General features: G+C 45.2%; 1 protein-coding gene across 5 annotated transcripts in view; it reads left to right on the top strand.

Annotated features, from left to right (window-relative positions):
* Stat3 (signal transducer and activator of transcription 3) overlaps nt 1-23978 on the top strand; it is a 59623-nt gene extending 35645 nt beyond the window's left edge. The window contains exons 5-24 of one of the 5 annotated variants that reach the window (XM_008835293.3): nt 2495-2590; nt 2764-2845; nt 3377-3471; nt 3643-3794; nt 6881-7039; nt 7142-7234; nt 8719-8778; nt 12109-12138; nt 12232-12325; nt 12438-12485; nt 14054-14137; nt 15020-15118; nt 15238-15373; nt 16218-16270; nt 16503-16597; nt 16698-16837; nt 17249-17461; nt 20432-20474; nt 20768-20880; nt 21792-23978. In XM_008835293.3, the coding sequence (XP_008833515.1) occupies nt 2495-2590; nt 2764-2845; nt 3377-3471; nt 3643-3794; nt 6881-7039; nt 7142-7234; nt 8719-8778; nt 12109-12138; nt 12232-12325; nt 12438-12485; nt 14054-14137; nt 15020-15118; nt 15238-15373; nt 16218-16270; nt 16503-16597; nt 16698-16837; nt 17249-17461; nt 20432-20474; nt 20768-20880; nt 21792-21847 (1941 nt within the window). In that variant the 3' untranslated portion in view covers nt 21848-23978. The remainder of the gene's footprint in view (nt 1-2494; nt 2591-2763; nt 2846-3376; nt 3472-3642; nt 3795-6880; nt 7040-7141; nt 7235-8718; nt 8779-12108; nt 12139-12231; nt 12326-12437; nt 12486-14053; nt 14138-15019; nt 15119-15237; nt 15374-16217; nt 16271-16502; nt 16598-16697; nt 16838-17248; nt 17462-20431; nt 20475-20767; nt 20881-21791) is intronic. The other 4 variants (XM_008835295.2, XM_029564579.1, XM_008835294.3 and 1 more) reach the window with 4 other exon arrangements.
* The last annotated feature ends 1204 nt before the right edge of the window (nt 23979-25182 follow it).

The following is a 25182-nucleotide window of genomic DNA, read 5'->3' as shown; positions in this document are numbered from 1 at the left end:
TATATATATATGAATCTCCCCAACCCTTAGTTTTTGTTTTTTGAATCAGGCAGGGTCTTGCTATGTAGACCAGCTGGCTTCCAGTTTCAGCTTAATATTCCTGCCTCTGCCACCTAAGTGCTGAGATTACTGGTGTGTGACACACACATACACAGACACACACCTTTTTTGTCATTGCTAATTTTTGAGGGTTTTTTGTTGTTGTTGTTGTTTTCATTAAACATATGCTTGATTTATTAAAATATCAACTTATATACAGCTTTAAAACAGTTTCAAAATGAATTCAATGCATTTTATTCAAAATGTATCTTAAAAGAACTAAAGAAACAGGATTTCTTTAAATTAATAGTCAACTTGGATATCATTACACAGCATTTTCCAAGAGCAACACTAAAATTATAGTCATAGAAGAACATATAAATATGCTTACAACTTTTTAATGATTATTTTCACTTTTCTCTCTAGCTTTACACAAAAATTTTATTAATAACATTTAATGATACCTACAAAATATTTTAAAATTTAGTTTAACAAAATATTAGTAATTCAATGGACTTGCATGCATTCATCTTATTAATCAAAATACAGTTCATTTCAAATACTCAGAATTGGCTGTTTTTAATTCATTGCTAATTTTTTGAAGCAGGGCCCACATTTTATAGCCCAGGCTGGCCTGGAACGCATCATATAGGTTAGGCTACTTCAAACTCATGACCATCCTGCTTTAGCCTCCCTAGTCACTGGGATCACAGGCACGACTACAAGTGTTCCACTTGTTTTTGAGACAGGGTCTCACTATATAGCCAAAGTCTGGCGAACTCTAGATCCTCTTGCTTCAACCTCCCAAGTCCTGGTACTATTACATGTGTGAGTGCCCACTCCTGACCCCCAGGGAATTTGTAATGCCTGTCCCAAGTTAGAATTGCAAAGTTTACCTCCCCAGACATCCATGTAGAAGACCATAGGCCAATGCTGGCTGAACAGAGATTCTAGATCTACCAGAGAAACTAGGCCTTCACTCCTGCTCCAGGTGAGTTCAGGAGAGAAGAGAAAGGAGAGGCACCAGCTTCAGGGCTGGGTCCTTTGAGGATCTCTCTCTATAGTGCTGCTCTCAATCTTACTAATCAGAGGCACTCCCCTCAAGGGCAATAAAAGTAGGGATTGGGTTTGTTTTCTCCTTTTTTTTTTTTTTTTTTTTTTTGAGACAGGGGCTCCCTGCAGCCCCAGCTGGCCTGGAACTTGCTATGTAGACCAGGCTGGCCTTGAACTCACAATGCCTCCCAAGTGCTGGGATTAAAGGTGTGTGCTACCACACCCAGCTTGTTTTCTAAGAAGTTTGTAGTCCCTGGGATAGCTGTGAGAAATGAAAAGAATGGTGCTCTCTAAAACTGGCATGTTCAGACCTATTTTGGAGACTTGTAGTAGTGGAGAGAACAGACTAGAAGTGAAAGGAATTAGAAGCAAAGAGACCAGCGCTGGGGTCTAAATTGAGCCTTGACACAGAGATCCATGTGAGAGTTCACAGGGTGTAGACTCAGAGGGCAGGGGCTGTGAGGGAGGATTTCTAACTTGGAAAACTGGCTCGATAGCATCTGTCTTATCTCTCCATTCTTTGTGTTGATTGCTATCTTTGTCCTTGGGCCACTGGCTCACTGTCTTGTTCACTGCAGCTTTACATGATCTTTTCTGTCACAAGATGGCTGTTACTGCTTTTTGACAAAGCCTATCATTTTGTTTCATGGGTTAATTTCCTTTTCAAGGCATCAGCCTCACTTCCTCCCTTGAGAGAAGCTGTGGATATAGAATTTTTTAAAAAAAACCTTAGGAAAGGATTTTTTTTTCATAGAAATATATTGCATACTATGTTTAAATAGGCATTGATACCTATTGTCATCAGTTCAGAACTTATTTATTAGTATTTCCTCAGTGCTGGGGATTGAACCTGGGCCTCACCTGAGCAGATGCTATACTACTGAGCTGTACCTCCTTCCTTTTGGATTTTTTTTTTAATTTTATGTATATGAGTGTATTGCCTGCATGTATGTGAGGGCACCCATGTTGTGCAATGCCGCGGAGGTCAGAAGAGGGCTTCGGATTCCCCTGGAACTGGAGTTAAGGCGGTTTGTAGTCACCATGTGGGTGCTGGGAATCAAACCCGGGTCCTCTGCAAGAGCAGTCAGTGCTCTTAACTGCTGAGCCAACTCTCTAGCCTTTTGGATTTATTTTGACAACTTACCTATGAGCTGCTTGAAGGCAGAGACAATGTCTTAGTTCAACATGTGGACCCCTAGTTTAATGCAGAATGACTCAGATACAACATGAGGGTTTTCTCAGCACTTCCCATAGCACCACTGCCTGTTTCCCCACCTTTTCCCAGCAGCAGTGGTGTTACCCACCAAACAGGAAAGGCAACAGGTTGGGATGGAGGTCAGACAAGATGTTTCTCTTGCTGTATTCCATTTGTTCATATGTGTCTTAACTTTCTTTTTGGCAGCAAGGGGGTCAGGCCAACCACCCTACAGCTGCTGTGGTGACGGAGAAGCAGCAGATGCTGGAACAGCACCTTCAGGATGTTCGGAAACGTGTGCAGGTGAAGTAGGAGTCACTGACCAGGGACACTTGCCTGGGGGGGAGTCACTGATCCCCCGGGAGACTTGCCTGGGCATATCATGTGTGTGGGTCCTGCGTGTGCATTTTCATTCTTCTTGAAACTTTCTTTTCCCTCTTTTTTTTAAACATCTGTTTTTGGTTTATTTTAAACAGGATCTAGAACAGAAAATGAAAGTGGTAGAGAATCTCCAGGATGACTTTGATTTCAACTATAAAACCCTCAAGAGTCAAGGAGGCAAGTAAATATTAGAGATGTTAAAATCTGTAGAGTGAGTCTGTGCTATTGAGTTTAAGGACTTGTCTTGACTCTGTTTAGACTTCATGTGGGAGAGTGGGTGCACTTTTGGCACTTAATAATTGATTGCTTGGTTTTTGAAAAATATTTTATGTGTATGAGTATATTGCCAGCACCTATGTAAGTGCACCCATGTCGTGCAATGCCCATGAAGGTTAGAAGAGGGCATCGGATCCCTTAGAACTGGAGTTAGCAGATGGTTGTTAGCTGCCATGTGGATGCTGGGAATCAAACCCTAGTCCTCTGTAAGAGCAGCCAGTGTTCTTAACTGCTGGACCATCTCTCTAGCCCTTGATTGTTTGTTTTTGAGATGGGGTTTTACCATTTAGCTCAGGCTGACCTTGAACTCATCATCTTACCTTGGCTTCCCAAGTAGCAGGGACTGCAGAGCCACTGCCTCACAAAGCTCTAGCCTCATTGAGAAGCTTGGGAGTATTCCCTTAAGTCAAGGAGTCTTTCTTCCCTCCACAGACATGCAGGATCTGAATGGAAACAACCAGTCTGTGACCAGGCAGAAGATGCAGCAGCTGGAACAGATGCTCACAGCGCTGGACCAGATGCGGAGAGTAAGCGCTTTGGACAGTGTCCCCAGTGTCACACACCTATCCTGGGAAGACTTGATTAGAAACCACCTATTGTGGGTTTCTAATAGGTTCCTTATCAGGAACTGACTAAATAGAATGTGGTTAGGCATGGTCTGGGGAAATGTTTTTGACTTTGTTTTGTTTTCCAAACAGAGCATTGTGAGTGAGTTGGCGGGGCTTTTGTCAGCGATGGAGTATGTTCAGAAAACGCTTACAGATGAAGAGCTGGCTGACTGGAAGAGGCGGCAACAGATTGCCTGCATTGGCGGCCCTCCCAACATCTGCCTGGATCGTCTAGAAAACTGGTAAGAGTTAGAAGACAACCTTTTCTTTTACTTCTGGAAACCTTGAATCATGATCCCAACCACAGGCTACAGAGCTATGTACTGTCTTCCTTATTCCCTTTCTTTTCAGTAGGGGATTGAACCTAGGGCCCCACAGGCAGCTGCTAGACAAGTGCTTCAGAACCACTAAATAAACCCCTAGCCCTAATAAATATACCCCTAGCCCTTATATACCCCTAGCCCTAATAAACCCTAGCTCTAATATACCCTTAGCCCTAATAAACCCTAGCTCTAATATACCCTTAGTCCTAATTGCTACCTCATTTCTAAGAGGGGGACTTTTAAAACAAATTTTTGAGACAGAATCTCACTGATCTGCATATGTTGGCCTCAAACCCACTGTGTAGTCAGGTTGGACTTGAACTTGGAATCTTCCTGCCTTTCTAGTAGCTGGAATTACAGGTATGTACCACCATGCCTGCCTTTAAGTGGAGATTTTTATACACTCATTTAGTCTCAGAGTTGAAGTTAACTTAATTTGGACAATTTTTTTTTTTTTTTGTCTTTTTGAGACAGGGTTTCCCTGTAGCCCCAGCTGTCCTGGAACTTACTATGAAGACCAGACTGGCCTCGAACTCACAAAGATCCACCTGCCTCTGCCTCCCAAGGTGTGTGCCACCATACCTAGCAATTTGCACAAATTTTTAAATAAATAAAAATATACTTGTATCACTGTTAAATATATTTAATTTTAAAATTGAAGTCATACTTTTAGTTGTATTAACACTGAATTTAAATTTTAGTTTTTTTGTATTGATTTTTTTCGTTTTGTTTTGTTTTTTGGTCTTTTTGAGACAGGGTCTCTCTATAGCCCCAGCTGGCCAGGAACTCACTATGTGAATCAGGCCGGCCTCAGAGATCCGCTTGCCTCTGCCTCTCAAGTATTGAGATTGTGCGCTATCACACCTAGAAATTTTGTTATTTTAGTAAGGTAGAACAGCATTATGTTCTTTTTTTAGACTTTATGCCTATGAGTGTTATGCTGCATGTATGTAAGTGCATGTATGTCATGCAGTGCCTGCAAAGGCCAAAGAGGGTGCCAGATCCCCTGGAACTAGAGTTACAGACAGTTGTTAGCCTCCATATGGGTACTGGGATTCGAACCCTGATCTTCTGTAAGAGCAGCCAGTGCTCTTAACCACTAAACCATCTCTCTAGCCCTAGATATGTTCTTTGTAAGGGGAAAAAGTTTAAATACATAAAGTTAATGAAGTGAAGGAAATTTTAAACCAGTCATTTAACAGAACCAGATTTTGGTGACCTCACCAGAGTTTGGTGACCTCACTTTAGACATCTGTCATACATAGACACATAAAGATAGAAATTCAGGTTCCATTAGCAACTCCCCCTTTTTGCCATAGGAAGAATGGATCACAGGGATGTGTATATGCTAGGAAGCACTCTACCCTGAGCTTGACCCCAGCGCTCCTGCTCATTCTTGATATGCTCATTTGCAATCTGCTTGTTTACTGATATCTGTTCAGCAGATCTTTTGTTTGTTTGTTTGTTTGTGGTCTTTTTGAGACAGGGTCTCCCTGTAGCCCTAGCTGTCCTGGAACTCACTATGTAGATCAGGCTGGCCTTGAACTCACAGAGATCCCACTGCCTCTGCCTTCCGAGTGCTGGGATTAAAGGCACACACCACCACACACGGTCAGCAGATCTTTACTGAGCACCTTTCATTCCAAAGACCCAGGAATGAGCAAGTTCCATCTCCTTCAATGGAAGAAGCTTGAGGAGGGGGAGCCCAGATCCACAAAACTGTACATTTAGGACCAATCTACATGACAATGCCTATACATCCATATCCTCACTGACCCTGAGTGTTGAAGATTTAAGGAAAGCAGTTTGAAATTCCTCCTGGTCAAGGACTAAGAAGTTTTAAGTTCTGGAAATGAGAGATTGGAAGTGCCAGAAAGGAGCCCTGAAGCCTCTGCAGCTGTCAGCTCCCCTCCGCTCATCCCCTCCTTTTGATGTCTTAGCCTTATGAAGCCAGTGGATCATCAAGGAAACACCAGTATCCCCCATTCTTAGAGGCAGACTCCATCAGCTCTACCTCCAGCTGTGCTTGCTTTTTCTTTTCTTTCTTTCTTTTTTTTTTTTTCCCCAGTCTTTTCTGAGACAGGGTCTCCCTGTAGCCCCAGATGGCCTGGAACTCACTATGTAGACCAGGCTGGCCTTGAACTCACAGAGATCTGCCTGCCTCTGCCTCCCAAGTGCTGGGACTAAAGGCATGTGCCACCAGCCTGGCCTCTTGCTTTTTCTGTATGCATGTTACCAGTGCTTTGACATACATCCTGTCCTTTGACTGATGAAGGATGTTGTATGGGCTCATGAAGTTTGGCCCCTACTCTGTTTCAAGGGGTCACTAAGGCCCATGACAGTGAGGAGGCTGGCCATGTTCATACAGTTTGTGAGTGGCAGAGCTGGCTCAAGCCATCTTCTTGGGCTGTTAATATCCTCTGTTTCTAGTCAGGATGAGGAACGTGAGTACAAAGTCCATAGTTCTTATTCATTGCAGTGGTAACTCCATGAATGCCTCCTAGTGTTAGTCCAGCCCCCTGTTTGAAACTGTCTCCCTTTTTTCTTAATGCCACTCAACTATACACTTCAGATGGCTGAAATGGTCATTTTTATGCTATGCATAGTTTACCACAATAAAGAAGAATGCCTTTTCATTATTTTAGGGGCTGATTCTCTCTCCCTATCCCACCCCACCCCCTTTTTTTTTTTTGAGACAGAGTTTCCCAGCTGGCCTGGAACTCATTGTGTAGATCAGGATGGCTTGGATCTCCCAGAGATCAGTCTGCCTCTGCCTCCTGAGTGCTGAAACTAAAGGTATGCCCCACCATGCCCAGCCCCCCGCCAACTTTTTTAAGACGGTGTCTCACTGTGTAGCTCCAGCTCAAGGTCCCTTTGCCTCAGCCTCCTGAGAACTGGGATTACAACTAGGTGACATCTCAGTGGTATTTACACTTAGGACATCCCCCCTTTGACCTGTGTACACTCACGTAGGTAACTAGGAACTTTCATTTCTTTATCGGCAGGATAACCTCATTAGCAGAATCTCAACTTCAGACCCGCCAACAAATTAAGAAACTGGAGGAATTGCAGCAAAAAGTTTCCTATAAAGGGGACCCTATTGTACAACACCGGCCAATGCTGGAGGAGAGAATTGTGGAGCTATTCAGAAACTTAATGAAAAGGTAACTTAAAAAGTCATGTTTATAGCAACGTTGACTGACTTGAGAGGAACAGGATGAAGACTGGTCACACAACATGTGACATTCTATCCTTTTCCCTTCTAGTGCCTTCGTGGTTGAGCGGCAGCCCTGCATGCCCATGCACCCTGACCGGCCCTTAGTCATCAAGACTGGTGTCCAGTTTACCACTAAAGTCAGGTGGGCCCCAGCATGTACACTTTGGAGGGACACTCAGGGTCAGAGCAGAGTTGATGGCCAGGATTTTTGTTTTTGTTATTGCTGTTGTTTTTATTTTTTTATTTTAAAATTACATTTACTTATAGGCCAGGCATGGTGGCACACGCCTTTAATCCCAGCACTCGGGAGGCAGAGGCAGGCAGATTTCTGTGAGTTCAAGGCCAGCCTGGTCTACATAGTGAGTTCCAGGGCAGCTGGGGCTACAGGGAGACCCTGTCTCAAAAAGACCAAAAAAAAAAAAAAATTACATTTATTTATATAATTTTGTGTGTCTGTGTGTGGGTACACATGTGCCACAGAGGTCAGAGGATAACTTGACAGAGTCAGCTCTCTACCATATGGGTCTTGAGTATTAAACTCAGGTTGTCAAGCTTGATGGCAAACACTTTTCCCTGCTGAGCCCACTGAAGCCATCTCACCAGCCTGTTTTTTCTTAAAGGAAAGGATTTATCATGACTTGAAGTGATACTGTCCTTCACAGTGGGGATATTTTAGCACCAGGAGTGGCTCGCAGCCGTTGTGAGGGAGCCTGTGATGGCTGGTTACGTTGCATCTGCAGTCAGGAAGCCTTGTTTTTGATGGGATCTTCCTGTTACCCAGATTGGTCTTGAAACTCACAGGCTTGAGTGATCCTTCCATGTGTACCGGGGACTGTAGGCATGTGCCACTATGCCTGACTTGTTCTTTCCAGGCTTTATAGGATGGGCAGCACTGCTTGGGATATGGAGATTGTTGGCACAATATCAGCTTGCTCTTGTCAAATGAAAGAACTGTAATCTCTTTGAGACTTTCTGGGCATGTGCCTGTGATTATAGGCCTGGGCTGTTGGGCCCTAGCTTCTCCCCTGTCCTCCCAAAGCAGGAAAATAATATTATCTATGTTCAATTCTACTCTTCCTTGAGGATTTTAAGGGAAAAAGTAAGGCCCAGTGAAGGCGGGAGGCAGGCCTGCAAGGTGAGGTCTTACCCCTCAACTCAGGTCAGAACAAGTAAGTCTGGAGGGTTTTCCTCCTGCAGTGTGAAATTTCTTTTCTCATCAACAGTGTGGTATTGCATTTCAAGTTTAATAGAAAGAATACCAGCTACAGAGCATGGCCTTGTAATACTTTTCATTAAATGTTTTATTACCTCTGTGGTGTGTGTGTGTGTGTGTGTGTGTGTGAGAGAGAGAGAGAGAGAGAGAGAGAGAGAGAGAGAGAGAGAGAGAGAGAGACTGTGTGTACCTCACAACTTTGTTCTCGTAGGAGTTTTTCAATACATTTTGGCTGAAAGGGCAATGTTCAGCTTAAGATGCAAGATGACCTTGGATAGAGGTGGAATCTGGGTTTGTAAATTTATTCACTTTTTAGGAATGAGGTATTAGGAGTTTTGCATTTTTTAAACTAGATTACAGGTAAGGAGCCTACTAACTTTAGCTGTGTGTTTTTTTTGTTTTTTTTTTAATAGGTTGCTGGTCAAATTTCCTGAGTTGAATTACCAGCTTAAAATTAAAGTGTGCATTGACAAGTAAGTAGTCTTAAATTTAATTAGCTTTTTTTTCAGATGAGGAATAGGGAAACAGGAACTTCGACAGACATTATTTGACATTAGAAACCATTCCCATTCAGAGATCTTTGTTTTGTGAATAATTAACTATTCTCTAAAACCTTGTAGATCCTTGTCAATTTGGTTCGAGCATGGGAAAACAAAAAAAGATCTAGGGGTATGGCTCAGGGTTAGAGCTCTTACTTAGCATGCATGATGCCCTGGGTTCAACCCCCATGATGAAAAGTAAGTAAATAAATAATGCTTTCCAATTATATTGTAGTTGAAAAAAGCAAGCAAGCAAGCTTAGCATAGCAAGCTAATTTAGTTTTCTTATTTAGTGTGTATGTGTGTGTGTGTGTGTATGTGTCAGTGTACATGGGTGCATGTGTGTGGAGACCAGAAGCTGACATGGAATGTCCTCCTCTGTCACTCTCCACCTTGCTTTATGAGACAGTCCCTCTCACTGAAACTGGAGGTCATGACTTGGCTAGGCTGGCTGGCCAGTAAGTCCCAGGGCTCTGCCTATCTCTTTCCCCCAGTGCTGGGGTTATAGACACTTGGGGCACTGGCTTTTACATGATTGCTGAGGATCTGAACTCAGGTCTCCATGCTTGCATAGAAAGCACTTTACCACTGAGCCATCTCCCTAGTCCTTAGTATGCAGTTTGGTAGGATGAATTATATTCATGTTATTGTACAGTGAGTCTCCAGAATGTGATCATATCGCAAAGCTGGAACACAATACTGATTGGATGCTGCCCCTCATTTCTCCTTTCCTTTAGTACCTGACAATCACTACTTACCTAAAAAAGAGGCAAGAGTGTGCCCTGCCAGATAGTAAACTGTATCAGAGTTCTGATTGCTAAATGTGTGTGTTACTAGGACAAGAATATGCTGATTGATCATTGAAACATGGCCTGAAGTCTAGAAATGGGCCTCAGGTTAATACAAGGGCTCAATACATGCTTAAAATAGTATGTGGGGGCTGGAGAGATGGCTAAGTGGTTAAGAACACTGGTTGCTCTTGCAGAAGACCGAGGTTCAAATCCCGACACCACATGGCAGCTAACAACTGTCTGTAACTTCAGTCCCAGGGGATCTGACAGCCTCTTCTGACTGCCACAGGCATTGCACAACATGAGTGCACTTACCTACATCAGGCAATACATGCATACACATAAAATAAAAATAATAAATAAAATTTAAAAATAAAATAAAATAGCATCTGGTATTAGGAGGAGAGGACAGGTGCTCAGTAAGCAGTTGTAGGACAATTTTGTATTGGGAATTTGGTTGGAAAGTTAGAATTTTACTTTTCATGGACTAGAATAAAATGTAGGTGTATTTACATGTTAACAAAGCTATCTGCAGAAGTAGATAAATGAATGTGCCATGGAATGGTAAAATGGTGAAATGATACAACCACTTTGAAAGAAAGTCTGACAGTTTTCTAAAAAGTTAACCAAGTACCTACCCTGAGGCACAGTCATTCCATCCACAGGTGTTAACACAAGAGAAATAAAGACATATATGTATGTCCATTAACAGATGAATGAATAATTTGTACTCTGCCATACAATGAAGCACTACTCATCAACAAAAGGAAATGAATTATTGATAGTTACAACACATGAATAAATCTCAAAATAATTATACTAAGTGAAAGAAACCAGACTCCCTCATCCTAAAAGAGTATATACTGTTTCCATATATATATGGAAAAAGCAAATAAATCTGTAGCAACAGAAAACACAACAGTGGTTGTCAGGGCCAGGGATGGTGGTCTATGGAATTGGGATGGATTACATTTGGGTTTAGGGAAACTTTGGGGCCTGGATATGTTCCTTGGTTGTGCTGATGGTTTCTTGGGTAAGCATAGTGTACATCCATAAACCCCTTAAAAGTTGTCCGTTTTAGACACTGCACTTTATTGGTTATGAAGTATTCATCAAAACCATAATACAAAAAAGGCAGTGTGAAAAAGGGAACTATAGAGGCCAAACATGAGGGAGAACTTTCTGATAATGAAGACATTGGGTTTGAAAATGTGTAGAAAGATAAATGGCGTAAAGCTGATCCATTTTCTTCCATAAACTCATCAGAGTGTGCTTTTTGTATATAAATGTATAGCAATGGAGAGGAACTTTTTAAACAGTACATTAGAAGACTGAGAAATGTAACTACAAAAAAAGTGGCATACTCAGGAATTGAGATTGGAGCAGTCACACTGGGAATAGCATTTCCAGCCATCCCATGGGAGGTGCTGAGAGTTGCCAGTAACAAACCTTTACAGAAAACCCAGTGTGGCTTAAATAATAAGGAAATTTGTAACCTGTATAACTGGAAATGCAGAATTGGGGCAAGTACCTGATGATGTGAGATTGGTGACTCACAGGTATCCTCAAGGACCCAAGATTGTCTGTTTCTCTTCTGTCTGCCATCCTAGGTGTCACTTGCATACCAGGGTTCTCTTCCGGTAGCTGCTAGTATCAGCTAATGCCATGCACCTTCTTATGTACATTTAGGTTAAGCTGTGGAATAGAAGAGTAATCCAGGCTAGAATTCCCTCCTTGGCCTGGTTGTGATGAGGCAGGCCCTGTTCTCACCTCTAGACCTGCTCTGTGGGCTTGTTCTGATGAATGTAATAATCAGGGCTCCTCGGGAGGTCGGGATGAGCCTGACTGTCCTGTGCCTGAGCAGTGTTGGGAAAGGGAAAGAAGCTGTGGGGTAGGCACCCAACTAAGGCCACTGCTTAAGTGTGTATAGGGCTTTAAAATTTTTTATTTAGGGCCTGGAGAGATAGCTCAGAGCATTGGCTGCTCTTGTGGAGGACCCAGGGTCAATTCCTAGTACCTACATGGCAACTAACGACAGCCTGTAACTCCAGTTCCAGGGATCAGACACCCTCTTCTGGCCTCCACAGGTGTACTTACATAAATGCAGGCAAAACACTCATACACATAAAATTTATTTTATGTAATGCCTGAGGAGACCAGAAGAGGGCATTGGATCCCCTGGAACTGTAGCTATGGGCAGTTGTTAGCCTCCATGTAGGTGCTGAAAACCAACCCTGGATCCTCTGCAAGAGAGGCCAGTGCTCTTAACCTCCAAACCATATCTCTAGCCCCAGTGTGTAGGGTTTTATGTTTCACATCTAAAATGTAACTGAATCCTTGAAAGAATTTTCCAGGAGTATCGGACTTTTTCCTCTCGGCCTATGTAACAGCCTGTGTAACAGTATGTAGTCAGACTAGGTTCTGGGAGGAAACAGAGTCCTGTTTTATTAACTTCCACCTGTGTTCCTGACAGAGACTCCGGGGACGTTGCTGCCCTCAGAGGGTAAGTTCAGCTTCCTTTGATTCTGTTTAATCCATCTTTATCCTCTGGCCATTTGCCAGTCACCCATGTGTTCATTTTTCTCCTGTGATTCAGATCCCGGAAATTTAACATTCTGGGCACAAACACAAAAGTGATGAATATGGAAGAGTCCAACAATGGCAGCCTGTCTGCGGAATTCAAGCACTTGGTAGGTGGGAGCAGGCGGCCTCCCCTGCACAGAGGGCACATGACAGAGGGCATGACAGAGGGAGAGCCTGGGACAGTCACATATGACACATGACTTTTTCTCTCTCTTCTAGACCCTGAGGGAGCAGAGATGTGGGAATGGGGGCCGTGCCAATTGTGATGTAAGTTTTGTTGGGGATTAAAAATGAACTGGGAGGGTTTTCTTTAAGGGAAGGAGAAAAAGAGGCCTCTCCTGGGCCCAGAATGAAAGACAGACTTTAACCTATTATTTCAGAAAAGTCATTCTGGGCCAATGTGACATGCTCAGAAGTCACGGATGCCATGAGATTCTCTGACTTGGAGTATTTCCCTGAGTGTCAGTGAGTTGGCTCCCCATTCAAAAGTGGAAAGTCCCTTCCACGTTGTTACCCACTAGGTGGAGAAGAAGTTTCCATCGTGCTTGGGGCTTCCCAAAGTCCTTTGCCACCATCTGCCAGCTCCATTTTCAGAGCCTTGGTTTCCTTACCAAGGTGGAGTAGATTTAAAGATAACAAGTCTAAGTAAAACGTAAACAAAATTCCAGCACTCAGGAGCAGAGGCAGGAGGATCCTAGGTTTGAAGTCCTGGACTCAGTCCTCAGCCCACATAAAGGAACTGGAATCCATGTCTGAGAATTTATTAGTGACTGTGGTACAAACTAGGTTGCTCTACTGCCTGTCGTAGTAGAGATTGCTGTGGTCACTTTGGAAAACAGCTTGGTGCTATAAAAATGAGCATGCCCTGTAAACCAGCAAGCACAGTCTCAGGGCTTAACGCTTAACAGTAAAGAAGGCTTTGCATCGATGTGCCAGGTGGAAGGTACAAGATTATATAGCTCAAATGTCTAAACACAACCCAAATATTCATCACATCTAGTAGAGAAATGAATTGTGGTGTAGTCATACATAGAATATTGTACAGCTGAGAGGGAGGGGGAGAGAGAGAGAGAGAGAGAGAGAGATACAGAGAATAGGATTCCACATGCATAAAGCTCACACACGCCCCACACTAGGAAACAATAAAGGCATAAGAATAGCAGCAGCTCTGCAAGAGGAGAGAAGGGGGAAGGGGTGGGGTTTGGGGAAAGCCCCCAGAGAATTTGAGTTGCTAACAGTGTGTCCTTAAGCTGGGTGGCAACAGTAGGGTTGTAGTTAACGGGTAGAGTGTGCTTAGCATGCATGAGACCCTGAATTTGATCCCCAGTGTGGATGGAAGGAAGGGGTGAAGGAGAGAAGAAGGAAAGGAAGAAATCTGAAAAATGTAAATTTTTTACATTTATTTATTTGTGTGTGTTAATATGTGTATGTGTGGACACACATGTGCCATGGTGGAAATGTGAAGGTCAAAGGACAACTTGCAGGAGTGTGGGTCCTGGGGATGGAACTTGGGTCTTTAGGCTTGGCGGCAAGTGCCCTTACCTGCTGAGCCATCTCACCAGCCCCCAAATAAATTTAAATGAGTAAATAAGCTGGATGCTGTAGTCTCAGATGTTCATTGTTTCGTTACTCCCTGTGCCTTGGATCCGTATAATGAAAGATAAGATAGAGGATCATGTCATTGGAGGGTCTTTGTGTTGCAGAGCACGTACTCAGAGTTATGTCCCTATACCTGGTCTGTGGCCAGCTCAGTGTAGCAAGTCTGTGTCATGTCTCTCTCCTTGACTGCCACTGAGAACCAGGGGCCATCTTCTGACGTGTCCTTGCTGTTGTAGGCTTCCTTGATTGTGACTGAGGAGCTGCACCTGATCACATTTGAGACTGAGGTCTACCACCAAGGCCTCAAGATCGACCTAGAGGTGAGTTCTGCAGGAGAACCAGTGGCCCTGCACGCAAGGGCAACAGGTTGTCTGGTGGAATTTTGACTAGAGAATGGTGAAATGGTATATCTAAGTACTATATTTATTTTTCATTATTTATCTATGAAAAGTCCTTGATATCCTATCTGAGAATAAAGTCTTGCTTGCATATGTGATATGAAAATCTGTATTTAGTAATTGATTAGGACCAATTTTATTTATTTATTTATTTATTTATTTATTCATTATTTTTTGTCTTTTTGAGACAGGGTTTCCCTGTAGCCCCTGCTGGCCTGGAACTTACTATGTAGAGCAAGCTGTCCTTGAACTCACAGAGATCTGCCTGCCTCTGCTGGGACTAAAGGAGTGCGCCACCACACCTGGCCACTAGGGCCAATTTTACAAAACTTGGGCAAGAGAGTCTTAGCAGCCATAATTTTTTTTTGGCACGTAGAAGATTGTGGCATTTGCATTTTGCTTTCTAGCTTTTTGATCTTATTGTTAAACCTGAAAAAGCAGAAATCCAGTCTTTGATTTCTGAGACCTCAGTTTCATGGGATGATACAGATTCTTTGCAGTTTAGAGAATACTTTCTGGGGCTTATACATGGGGAGTTGGGAACTATGAGTCCAGCTTTGAGCCAATTAGATTTCATAAATCACTGGCTGTATTCAGACAATAGCCTGAGTCCTGATTTCCAGATTGGCTTTTTTCCCCTCTTGGTACTGGGTTGCCTCAGTCATACTCCTGTCTAGAGTTGGCAGCAGGTGTGATTATAGCACAACTTGTGATTTAACCTGTTGAGATACAAGTGAAGAGATTTTTTTTTTTTTTGGCCTAGCTGCCTCACTAAGCAATTCCTACCTCCCTCATACTCTGCAGACCCATTCCTTGCCAGTTGTGGTGATTTCCAACATCTGTCAGATGCCAAATGCCTGGGCATCGATCCTGTGGTATAACATGCTGACCAACAACCCCAAGGTGAGTCACCCCTCCTGGTGGAAATCCCCAAACCCTATTCTCTCACGGCGCTTCAGATCCAGTGTAGGTCACTAGCACTACTCTCTCGTCTTAAGGAGCCAATGTGTTCTTTTCAACAGAACGTGAACTTCTTCACCAAGCCTCCAATTGGAACCTGGGATCAAGTAGCTGAGGTGCTGAGCTGGCAGTTCTCCTCCACCACAAAAAGAGGGCTGAGCATCGAGCAGCTGACTACGCTGGCTGAGAAGCTCTTAGGTCCGTGTCTGCCCTCTTCAGACAAGGAGTCTGGCTGGGGTTGGAGGCATCTCTCTGTGTCTGGGACAAGGCACCACACTGGTATTGGGTCAAGGAATCTATTTCACTGTGGTAGGAGGCAGGCTTCTTTTCTCTTGGTTACCTTCTCAGGCACTGCTGTCTAACCTGAGAAGATATTTTCAGTATGTGTTAGAAGAGGGAGGTAAAGGCTTGGCATTCCCTGCCTGTTTTGTTTATTCATTTTAATTTTATGTACATGAGAATTTTGCCTGCATATATGTAAGTGCACCATGTTGTGCAGTGTCCACAGATACCACAAGATGGCGTTGGATCCCTTGGAACTGGAGTGACGAGTGATTATTAGCCACCATGTGGGTACTGGGAACTGAACCTGGGTCCTCTGGAAGAGAGAAGACAGTGTTCTTAACTGTTGAACCATCTTTCCAGCCCCTCCTGCCCATTTCTTTAAGAAACCAAAGGCTAGTTTAAAATTTTTCTTCCCTTGAAAAAAAAAAATCTGAGCTAAAGTAATTTTGTCCTGTGCTGCCATCAAATACAGCATTCTAACCACAGCCGTCAGCATGTTAGTGTGTGCTGCTGGTACTCAGTAGACTCTATAGGGAAAGGAAGAGCAGGGGGCTTGGTAGGGTACCTCTGTTGGGCTAAACAGAGGAGGGGGTCCAATGATGGGTTTGGGTGTGTGGGGAGGTGTTGGTGCATATTACACACATGTATAGGCAGTGATGGCATCTGCAGTTATGAGACAAATATATGCACATTCCATTTTGAGAAATAAAATCTTTAAGCTGAACATTTTCACTGTTGTCTTTTTTTTCTCTTTCAGGACCTGGCGTGAACTACTCAGGGTGTCAAATCACATGGGCTAAATTTTGCAAAGTAAGTGATCTTGTTGATTCCTTTTGATCACCTCTTGGAGCCTGGTCTGGAGTGCTCACCTGCATGGTGGTCCTGGCAGGCATGAGTACTAAAAGCTGCTTCCTCCAGCAGCTAGCAGGAGCTGCCTCAGTGTAGAAGGGCCATGGGGTGTTGGCAGAGTACCAAGCCTCCAGAAGGAAGAGGCTGGAGTAGATGATGGTGGACTTGGCTTTCCCATTATTCCTTTCTCCAGGAAAACATGGCTGGCAAGGGCTTCTCCTTCTGGGTCTGGCTGGACAATATCATTGACCTTGTGAAGAAGTACATCCTGGCCCTTTGGAATGAAGGGTAGGTTGAAACTCTATTGCAGAGATTGGGTACTTGATGTGTCCAGCAAGCCACATGACACCCTCTGAACCCAAACAATGTTGGCTTTCCTTGGCTCTAGGTACATCATGGGCTTTATCAGCAAGGAGCGGGAGCGGGCCATCCTGAGCACCAAGCCCCCGGGTACCTTCCTACTGAGATTCAGCGAGAGCAGCAAAGAAGGAGGGGTCACTTTCACTTGGGTGGAGAAGGACATCAGTGGTGAGACAGCCCTCCTCCTGTCTTGATTGCACCCCCTGGTGGCGCCTGCTACCAGCACCTACTGGCCACTACCTCTGAAAGCTTCTGCTCCCTGGAGGGCAACTAGGACCCAGGCCTGCCTCTCTGCTCAGATGTGTAAACAATGGGTGACTTCTCTAATTTCCCCAGCTGAAAGTTGACCTCCACTGGCTGATATTTGTCTAGAAATGTGTGATTTACATTTCATTTCCTCATGCCCTTTCTTACCTACACTGTTAGTACATATTAGGCAAGTATATTGACAGTGACTCAGTTGGACAGCCTCTTTAAAAGCCAGCCTGGACATTTCCACAGTTCTGTGCCACTGGGCAGGGCATTCAGGGTCTCTAGCACTGGACTGGCATAATCTTTCCTTCCCATGTCCCATGGCAGGCAAGACCCAGATCCAGTCGGTGGAGCCGTACACAAAGCAACAGCTGAACAACATGTCATTTGCTGAAATCATCATGGGCTATAAGATCATGGATGCTACAAACATCCTGGTGTCTCCTCTGGTCTATCTCTACCCTGACATTCCTAAGGAGGAAGCATTTGGAAAGTATTGTCGGCCAGAGAGCCAGGAGCATCCTGAAGCTGACCCAGGTAGTTGTTGATTTTCCACGGTGCTGGTACTTAATTCTTGGGGAAAGTCAAAAACTGAAGATCCCTAGAGGAGAGACCAGGAATGGCTGAATATCTGAGGGGTGGGGGAAGTTACTCCTCCTTATGGGAAAGAACTGTTGATTGGGCACTTTGAAAATGTGACTGATGGTATTCAAGAGAACAGCAGAATCAGACACCAGTCCCTACCTCACAGGGAGCGTGTCAGTCTGAAGAAGAAAGTGGTAAAACACACACACCTAAAACACTAGGAAAAGCCGGGCATAGTGGCGCATGCTTTTAATCCTAGCACTTGGGAGGCAGAAGCAGGTGGCTCTCTGAGTTCCAGGCCAGCTGGAGCTACAGGGAAACCCTGTCTCAAAAAAAAAAACAAAAAAAACAAAACATGAGGATGAGATAGTGAGGACAGTTCTCTGATGCTTCTTACATAAAAGGCTTGAGACTTACACCCAAGCCCAGCCTGCTTTGTTTTCGTGTGTTCAAGGTGTCAGGTACGTTGAAGAAAGGTTTTCAGGGACAGTGACTGTAGGCAGTATGGGAGCACAGCTTACAGCAGAGTGGAGAGTTTGCAGATGACAAGAGCTGAAGGGGACATGGCATTTAGAATGTACAGATGTGGAAAACAATACCTTGTACTGTGTAAGAGTGCATGTATGTATAGGTTAGATAGAAATCATTTGATGTTAAACCTAAAACTTCCAGGACTGTCCCCAGCATTCAGGGGCAGAGCCTTCTGGTCTGGACCCATTCAGCACTTGCTGCTTTGACTGTCCTCTCTTCGCATTTTGATGAGGAGTCTTGATTTGTTCATCTGTGTTTTATGTAGTGTCTCTTCATTGTACGCCAGTGGTGGGCTCTTTAATGTGATATGTAAGGTTGACTTCCCTTGCCCTGCCTGCTTTTGACAAAATTGCTTTTGTCCACACGGCACTGTGCACATCCCTCCCACTCTTCCATAGGAATTTTCTCTAATTTCTGTTTCTCAGGTGGGGAGGAATGGGACTTGGGAGAGGAATTGGAGTTCGTTGACAGTTACTTTTCTTTTCCCTTTGTTCTGGTATCAAGTTCTGTTCCTACTGTGGAAGAGTTTAGCTCTCACTTCCTGTCTGCCCCTTATCTCTCCTTCCACCTTGCACTTCAGTTGGGAGATCTGTTTATCAGCTCCTCTCACACTAGCCTTTGTTCCTTCTGCAGAGGACTTTGAAGTCCACGCTGAACCTCTTGACCAGTTTTGCTCTCAAGATCTGGGCCTCTGATCTGAGACTGCAACCTCCATTGCCATCCCTCCTATGGCTGCTCAGAAACATTCCTCTGGGGCAAGGAGTAATCATAAAGGACTCTCCTTGCCTGGGGGAGAGGCAGAAGGGCAAGCATAAGGAGTATGCATTCAGGGTTCTCCTACTGAAGTGGGTATGAGGTTCAGGTGGGACTCCTCAGAGAGGTGAGCCTGTGATGTTCATTTCCTGTGTTTCTCCTGCAAGAGGATTATGATGTGGACATCCCTCATAGATAGAGCCCCTTCCCAGGATTCTTCCTTCCCCACCAGAATCCCACACAGTGTCTTCCTATGAATTGGTGGAAGGATTTTGAGCCATTTGTAGTTTGGATAACGTTCCGTCATAACCGTTCAGAGCCATACAGGAATCAGCTATTTCTTCTTTCTTCCATCTTAGTTCTTGACTTCCACACCCACACTTGGGTCCACACTGTATTTCTCAGCTACCTTGATCATTAGAGAATGAAATGCTTTCTCTTTCTCTCTCTCTCAACTTACTGTGTAGGGATGGGCTTTATGGAGGTCAGAGGGCAACTTGAGGGTTCCTAGTCTCTCCTTGCACCATGTGAGTCCTGGGGCTAGAACTCTGGTTGTCAGACTTGGCATCAGGCACCTCTACCTGCTGAGCCATCTCACCAGCCTCCTTCTGTCTCTAGGATGGCAGTTCTCTCAGGTCTAGACCAAAGCAGTTGGAGTTATGACACAAGAACTTCCTCAGCAATTCCTTTGGATTCTGTGTTGACTGAGCCTGCGTCTTGGCCAAAAATAAACTTGGCTTGCTGTCTGTGGCCACTTTTCAATGCCTTCTCCCAGGTTGTTGTCATATGTCCTGTCCACAGCTTCTCTGCAAGCCCCAGTGTTATATCTGTGCTTCTCTCAGCCCACCCTTCCTACGTCCCAAGCCTGCCGCATGGTTTGTTCAACTGACCATCTCGAGATTTTATGCCAGTATCCCCAGGGTTCCTTGATTCCTTGGTATAGTATTCCAGTCCCCATGTTCGTGAACTATAAATGGCAGGAATAATGGGCAATCACTGCTGCCTTCGCCCTCCCCTCCCTTATGTTTCACACATAGAGAAGGCTTCTTGTCCAGGTCTCTTAACTATTGAAGATGTACCTGTATTCTGCTTCTACTTGGGTGGATTGTACTGTACCACAATTGTCTGATATATTTAGCTGGGATGTTATCCATGTCCTCATCTAAAAATGTGACAGAGGCAGGTTAGTGCTGGTCAGAACAGAAGTGACTTTGGCACCGCTAGCATTAGCCATCTTTGTGTCCTCTTAAAGATTCAGTCCTATTGATATCTGGCTGGTCACCATGGTAAAGCTTGGTCTCTGCAAACAAAAGTTATCTCAGAGGTACAATCAGGTAAGAATAGAAGCCTAATACCACATGAAGGTAGGGAAGAAAGCACACAATTGGTAGCCACCTACGTATAGGTAGGACAGGTGTGCTGAGAAGTCTCTGAAGCTCAGCAAAACTGTGGAGAGAATTGAACTTCAAACTGCAAATGTCTTGGATGTCAAGTAGCAGGTGAGGAGGGAGGACAGCCCCACGGGGCAGACAGACTATAAGGATAGAGTGGAGTTCAAATCCATCCTGGTGAGGCAGGCAGCTTCCTCCTGCCCTCCTCTCATAGTAGGTCATAGCCAGTAAGCCCGTTTGTTCTCTCCAGGTGCTGCCCCTTACCTGAAGACCAAGTTCATCTGTGTGACTCCGTAAGTGACTTCCTTTCCCAGTTTTACACTCATTTCTAGTGTCCTCAGTTAACCCCCAGGAGTAGGGAGGACACTGGGTGAGAGTTACCCTGTGAAGGGTTGGAAGCTCCTGGGCTCTGTTTAATGCTCAGAGTGACCTTGTGTGTTTAAAAAGCTTGAGCTTTTATTTTTTCTGTTGGAGACCAGAGTTTGATGGCTTGTGTGTGTGTGTTTTGTTCTTTTTTTTTTTTTCCACTCCATTGTGTCTTGTCAACCCTACCCTTTCCCCTCCTGCCGCTCCCCCTTTCCTACAGAACGACCTGCAGCAATACCATTGACCTGCCGATGTCCCCCCGCACTTTAGATTCATTGATGCAGTTTGGAAATAATGGTGAAGGTGCTGAGCCCTCAGCAGGAGGACAGTTTGGTGAGTATTTGGTACTCAGACTTAGTCCCTATGAGGGAAGTCGGGCCCCTCTGTATGATGCGTACCTGTACAGAGTCACAGCCTGTCATCTGCATTGGTAGGAGGCGGCTTTAAAGCTGTGCTTTCTTATAGAAATGGAACACACACTCACCTGTAAGTGTAAGTTTTCCAACAACCACATTAAAAGCAGTAAAAAGGGGCCTGGAGAGATGGCTCAGCAGTTAAGAACACTAACTGTTCTTGCAGAAGACCCGGGTTTGAATCCCAGCACCCACATGGCAGCTAACAACTGTCCGTAACTCCAGTTCCACGGGATCCGACAGCCTCTTCTGTCCTCCGTGGGCATTGCATAACAGCGGTGCACTTACCTACATGCTGGCAATACACGTGTACACATAAAATAAAAATAATAAAATTTAAGAAAAAAAACAGTAAAAAGAAGCAGATGAAGTTAGTTCCTTATTTAACCTAATTCCTTATTTAACAGTAACATACTGTCATCTCAGTGTCTGAGGAAAAACCATTGAGCTATTTTTCCATCCCTTTTTCCTATACTAAGCCTTTGAAATGTGGTAGGCTTTTGACAACTCTGGGGCACCTAGATTTTGACTAATTTCATTTCAGGGGCTCAGTAGCCATGTGTGACTAACTAAAGACTGCCACATCCAGGGCAGCCTTAGACCTTAGTGAAATATGGAGAGCTGGGGCTGAGTTGAAGTAGGGTAGTTACAACCCTTCCAGAGGGAAAGCCCTGTAGGGAGCAAAGAAGTGTGGCTTTCCTTGCTTTGCCCAGGCCTGAAGGGACAGGAGACAGGCTACTGGTGGTGGCCTGAGCCTGTGAAGGGATGGGGCCTGTGCACCACCAGCTGCAATCAGGTAGCTGAACTAACATTTTCTGTCTGTCCCTGCAGAGTCACTCACGTTTGACATGGAGCTGACCTCGGAGTGTGCTACCTCCCCCATGTGAGGAGCTGTGAACGGAAGCTGCAGAGATGTGACTGAGGCACCTACCCTGTGTTCCACCCCTTAAGCAGCCAAACCCCAGATCATCTGAAACTCCTAACTTTGTGGTTCCAGATTTTTTTTAAAATCTCCTACTTCTGCTATCTTTGAGCAATCTGGGCGCTTTTTGAAATAGAGAAATGAGTGAATGTGGGTGATGTGCTTTTATGCAAAGAAGAAAGTATTCTCTGAGCCTGTGATGGGGGCTGTGAGAGCGGGAGGCCAGAGGGAGAAAAAGGAAATGCCTTGTGTTCTTTTTTCCCCTGCCCTCCTTTCTCAGCAGCTTGTTAGTGTTTGTTGTTAGACAAGTGCCTCCTGGTGCCCCCAGCATCCTCCTGCCCATTTCTGTGAGCTAATGCCCCCAGCTCCCTAGAGCTGAGGACTCCTGGCATTGCACTTTTGACCTTGCTAAAGTCCAAACAGAAGATAAGACTAAGCCCATGGGTTTCTTTTTACATTTAAAAAAAAGGAATAATTAAAGGGCAAAACACACTGTAACAGCATAGCTTTTCCCTATTTAAGAAAACCCAGTTAACAGCCTCTTTGGTGCTTTAAGCATTCAGCTATCTTCAGGCTGATAATTTATATAAACCCTGAAATGAAAATAGTTTCGGATCAAAACCTTAAAAAGACATCTGAAGCTTGGCTTGGCCTCTGGTTTAAACAAAAGGTTAGAGTGAACCTAGACATCCCACTCTTTTTATTATAAACTGAGTTTTATTTGCTCTGAGTATGCTCACTTACTTGAGGGGTAAGGATAAGCCAAGGACACTGAAAACCTTTGCTCCCTTCCCCCCCAGACTGTGGCCCCTGTTTCAGGGCCAGCTTGTCCTATGGGTGCCTTGCTGGGCCTAGGACCAACCTGGCTTCCTTTCCCACCTGACCTTCCTAGTGGTATATCTCCTTACCATATCTAAAGGCTCCCTGTCCCACTTGTAATAAAAATTCTGGACTACTCTGGGGCGTCGTGGTGCACGCCTTTAATTCCAGCACGTGGGAGGCAGAGGCAGGCAGATCTCTATGAGGTCAAGGCCAGCCTGGTCTACATAGTGAGTTCCAGCCCAGGTGGGGTTACAGGGAGACCCTGTCTCAAAAAGACCAAAAAAAAAAAAAGAATTTATATATATATCTTCTGGCCTCAGGACCTCATGAGAGGAGAGGTTTAAACATGATTCAGGCTACAGTACCCCAGCAAAGTGTCTAATTGAGCTCAGGGAGTATATGGTTCTTACCCTATTTTCTTCATTTCCAGAGGCACCTATAAACTCTTTATTTGTAAATGCAGGGCAAAAGCTGACTGATAAGCTCCATGTCCACCCTTCATGTGAGGGCTGTACTCCTGGCCTCCCCTGGGACTGTCGTTGTGGCCCCCAGGTGAGGCAGAGCAACCAGAGTCCCTGCACCTATTGTGGCCTTGTTACCTGTCTGCCTTAGCCACTCAACTTGCTGGAGCACTTCGTGGTGGGCCAGGTAGGGCCTCCTCTGCCCCAGAGGATGGCTGGACTCAGTGACTCAGAGCTGCTCAGTTGACCAATGTCTGTGGAATTCTGTTTGTTCCACCCAAATTATCTAGAGTCTGAATTAAGGGGGTGAGGCCCTTCTCTCCAAGATGAACTGCTTGCCTTGGCCACCCCTGTGCTGCCTTGAGACATTTATTGGCGCTCCCCCTTCCCTAGCAACACTCTTTATACACAATAAGCTGAACTCATAAATTGAAAGGTTATTTAGAAAGGTGAGGCTTGGGCTTCTCTGGGGCAGGTGCTGTAAATTTCATGGCTTTAGGCAGTATGTGGATCTTTGTTTAGCCAGTTGTAGCCAGGGTTCTAAGGCAAGCAGAAATTTGCTCTACAGAGTCCTCAGAACCTGCCTGCTTTCCCTCCCCTATCCTGCCTGTTTCCCGGCCGAGCCCAGCCATGCCTGCAGATTGCTTAGCCTCCCTGTTCAGTGGTTTGTATACTGCTGTCCTGGTCACTGCATTCAAATTTCAATGTATACTTCCTAGTGTAAAAATTTATATTATTGTGAGATTTTTTTTTTTGTATATTGCTGTATCTACTTTAACTTCCAGAAATAAAAATTATATAGGAACTGTCTGATAACATGGTAACTGTCTGGCTGCCTTTGCCCTGCTTGTGTTCTGAGGGGGCCTCAGCCCAAGCTGGGATGGGAGCACCAAGGTATCCAGAGGAGGTGGCTGCCTAGCCCTGGGGCTGAATTTGCATTTGCTTCTCACTCCTGAGGTGATGTAGGCCCCTCATCTTACATCAGCCACCAGCCTCCAGATGAAGTAACCCAGGAGCCAGGGGTCATAGTCCAGTGGCAAGGTGTCAGAGTGGCCTCCTCCCTCCCTCCCTTCCAAAGCTGTTGTGTTTGTTCTGGAGTCAGATAACCTAGCTGCCTAATGGAGGGTGGGAGGGTTGGGGTGTAGATCCAGGCCTTTCCTTCCACAGTTGGCCCATTATCACATTCTTTTCAGTTCCATCAGTGGGGACACTTCACTGGCTGTTAGCTGCAGGGCCCCTGGGCAGTCTGCAATGATAATTCAGGGAAATGCCTCCTCTCAGCATTTCCCCACCCACTGCACTCAGACTACTTAGTACCTTGGAGCCCAGCCCAGCACTGAGTACCTAGCGCCTAAGCCTAGCTGTTATGAGAGATACCAGCACTTCCCCTGCAGAGATGGAAGCAGAGATTAGTGCTGGCTGGGGCTGAGGCGGTGGCTGAGGGTGGCTGAGGCTGAGGGTGGCTGAGGCAGTGGTGGCAGTGGCGGAGCCTGCTTCCCACTCCCACCCCCTACCCTCCTTGGGCCCCTGAACCTCCCTGGGGCAGGCTACAAGTCCCTGCCCCCAACCTCACTTTGAGCTCTGAGGTAACTCACTCTACGGTTCCTTGCAACCCAACCTCCAACCCAAAGGAGTGTGCTCCTGAGTCTTAGGGCCCCATCCCCAGGCACTAGACTAGCTGTACCTGCACACAGGAGTTCAGCTAGGGTTAGCCAGGCCTCTCTCTGCCCTCACCAGCCTCAGGCCCCAGCAGCAGTTGGATGGTGCCACCTGCTGGTCTCTGGGAAGAGGCCAAGGGTGGATGGACTGTTGTCTGGACTCTACTGCCCCTGGCCACAGGAAGGTTGGGAGTCACACTGGCACTGGCTTTCATTCATTGCTTAGTGGCAGCTGAGGACTGGCAGCCTGGACTATAGCTCTGCCCTGCCCCTGGTCCCTCCCCTCAATCCTTGAAGCTTCTTTCCCCAGACCTTGAGCCCCAACTTTCCTGGGCATGCAGCCCCCAATGCACCTAGCT

This window comes from Nannospalax galili, unplaced genomic scaffold, assembly GCF_000622305.1.
Source record: "Nannospalax galili isolate Female #2095 unplaced genomic scaffold, S.galili_v1.0 scaffold137, whole genome shotgun sequence".
Taxonomy (NCBI): Eukaryota; Metazoa; Chordata; class Mammalia; order Rodentia; family Spalacidae; genus Nannospalax; species Nannospalax galili.
This window is presented reverse-complemented; position numbering and strand designations above follow the sequence as displayed.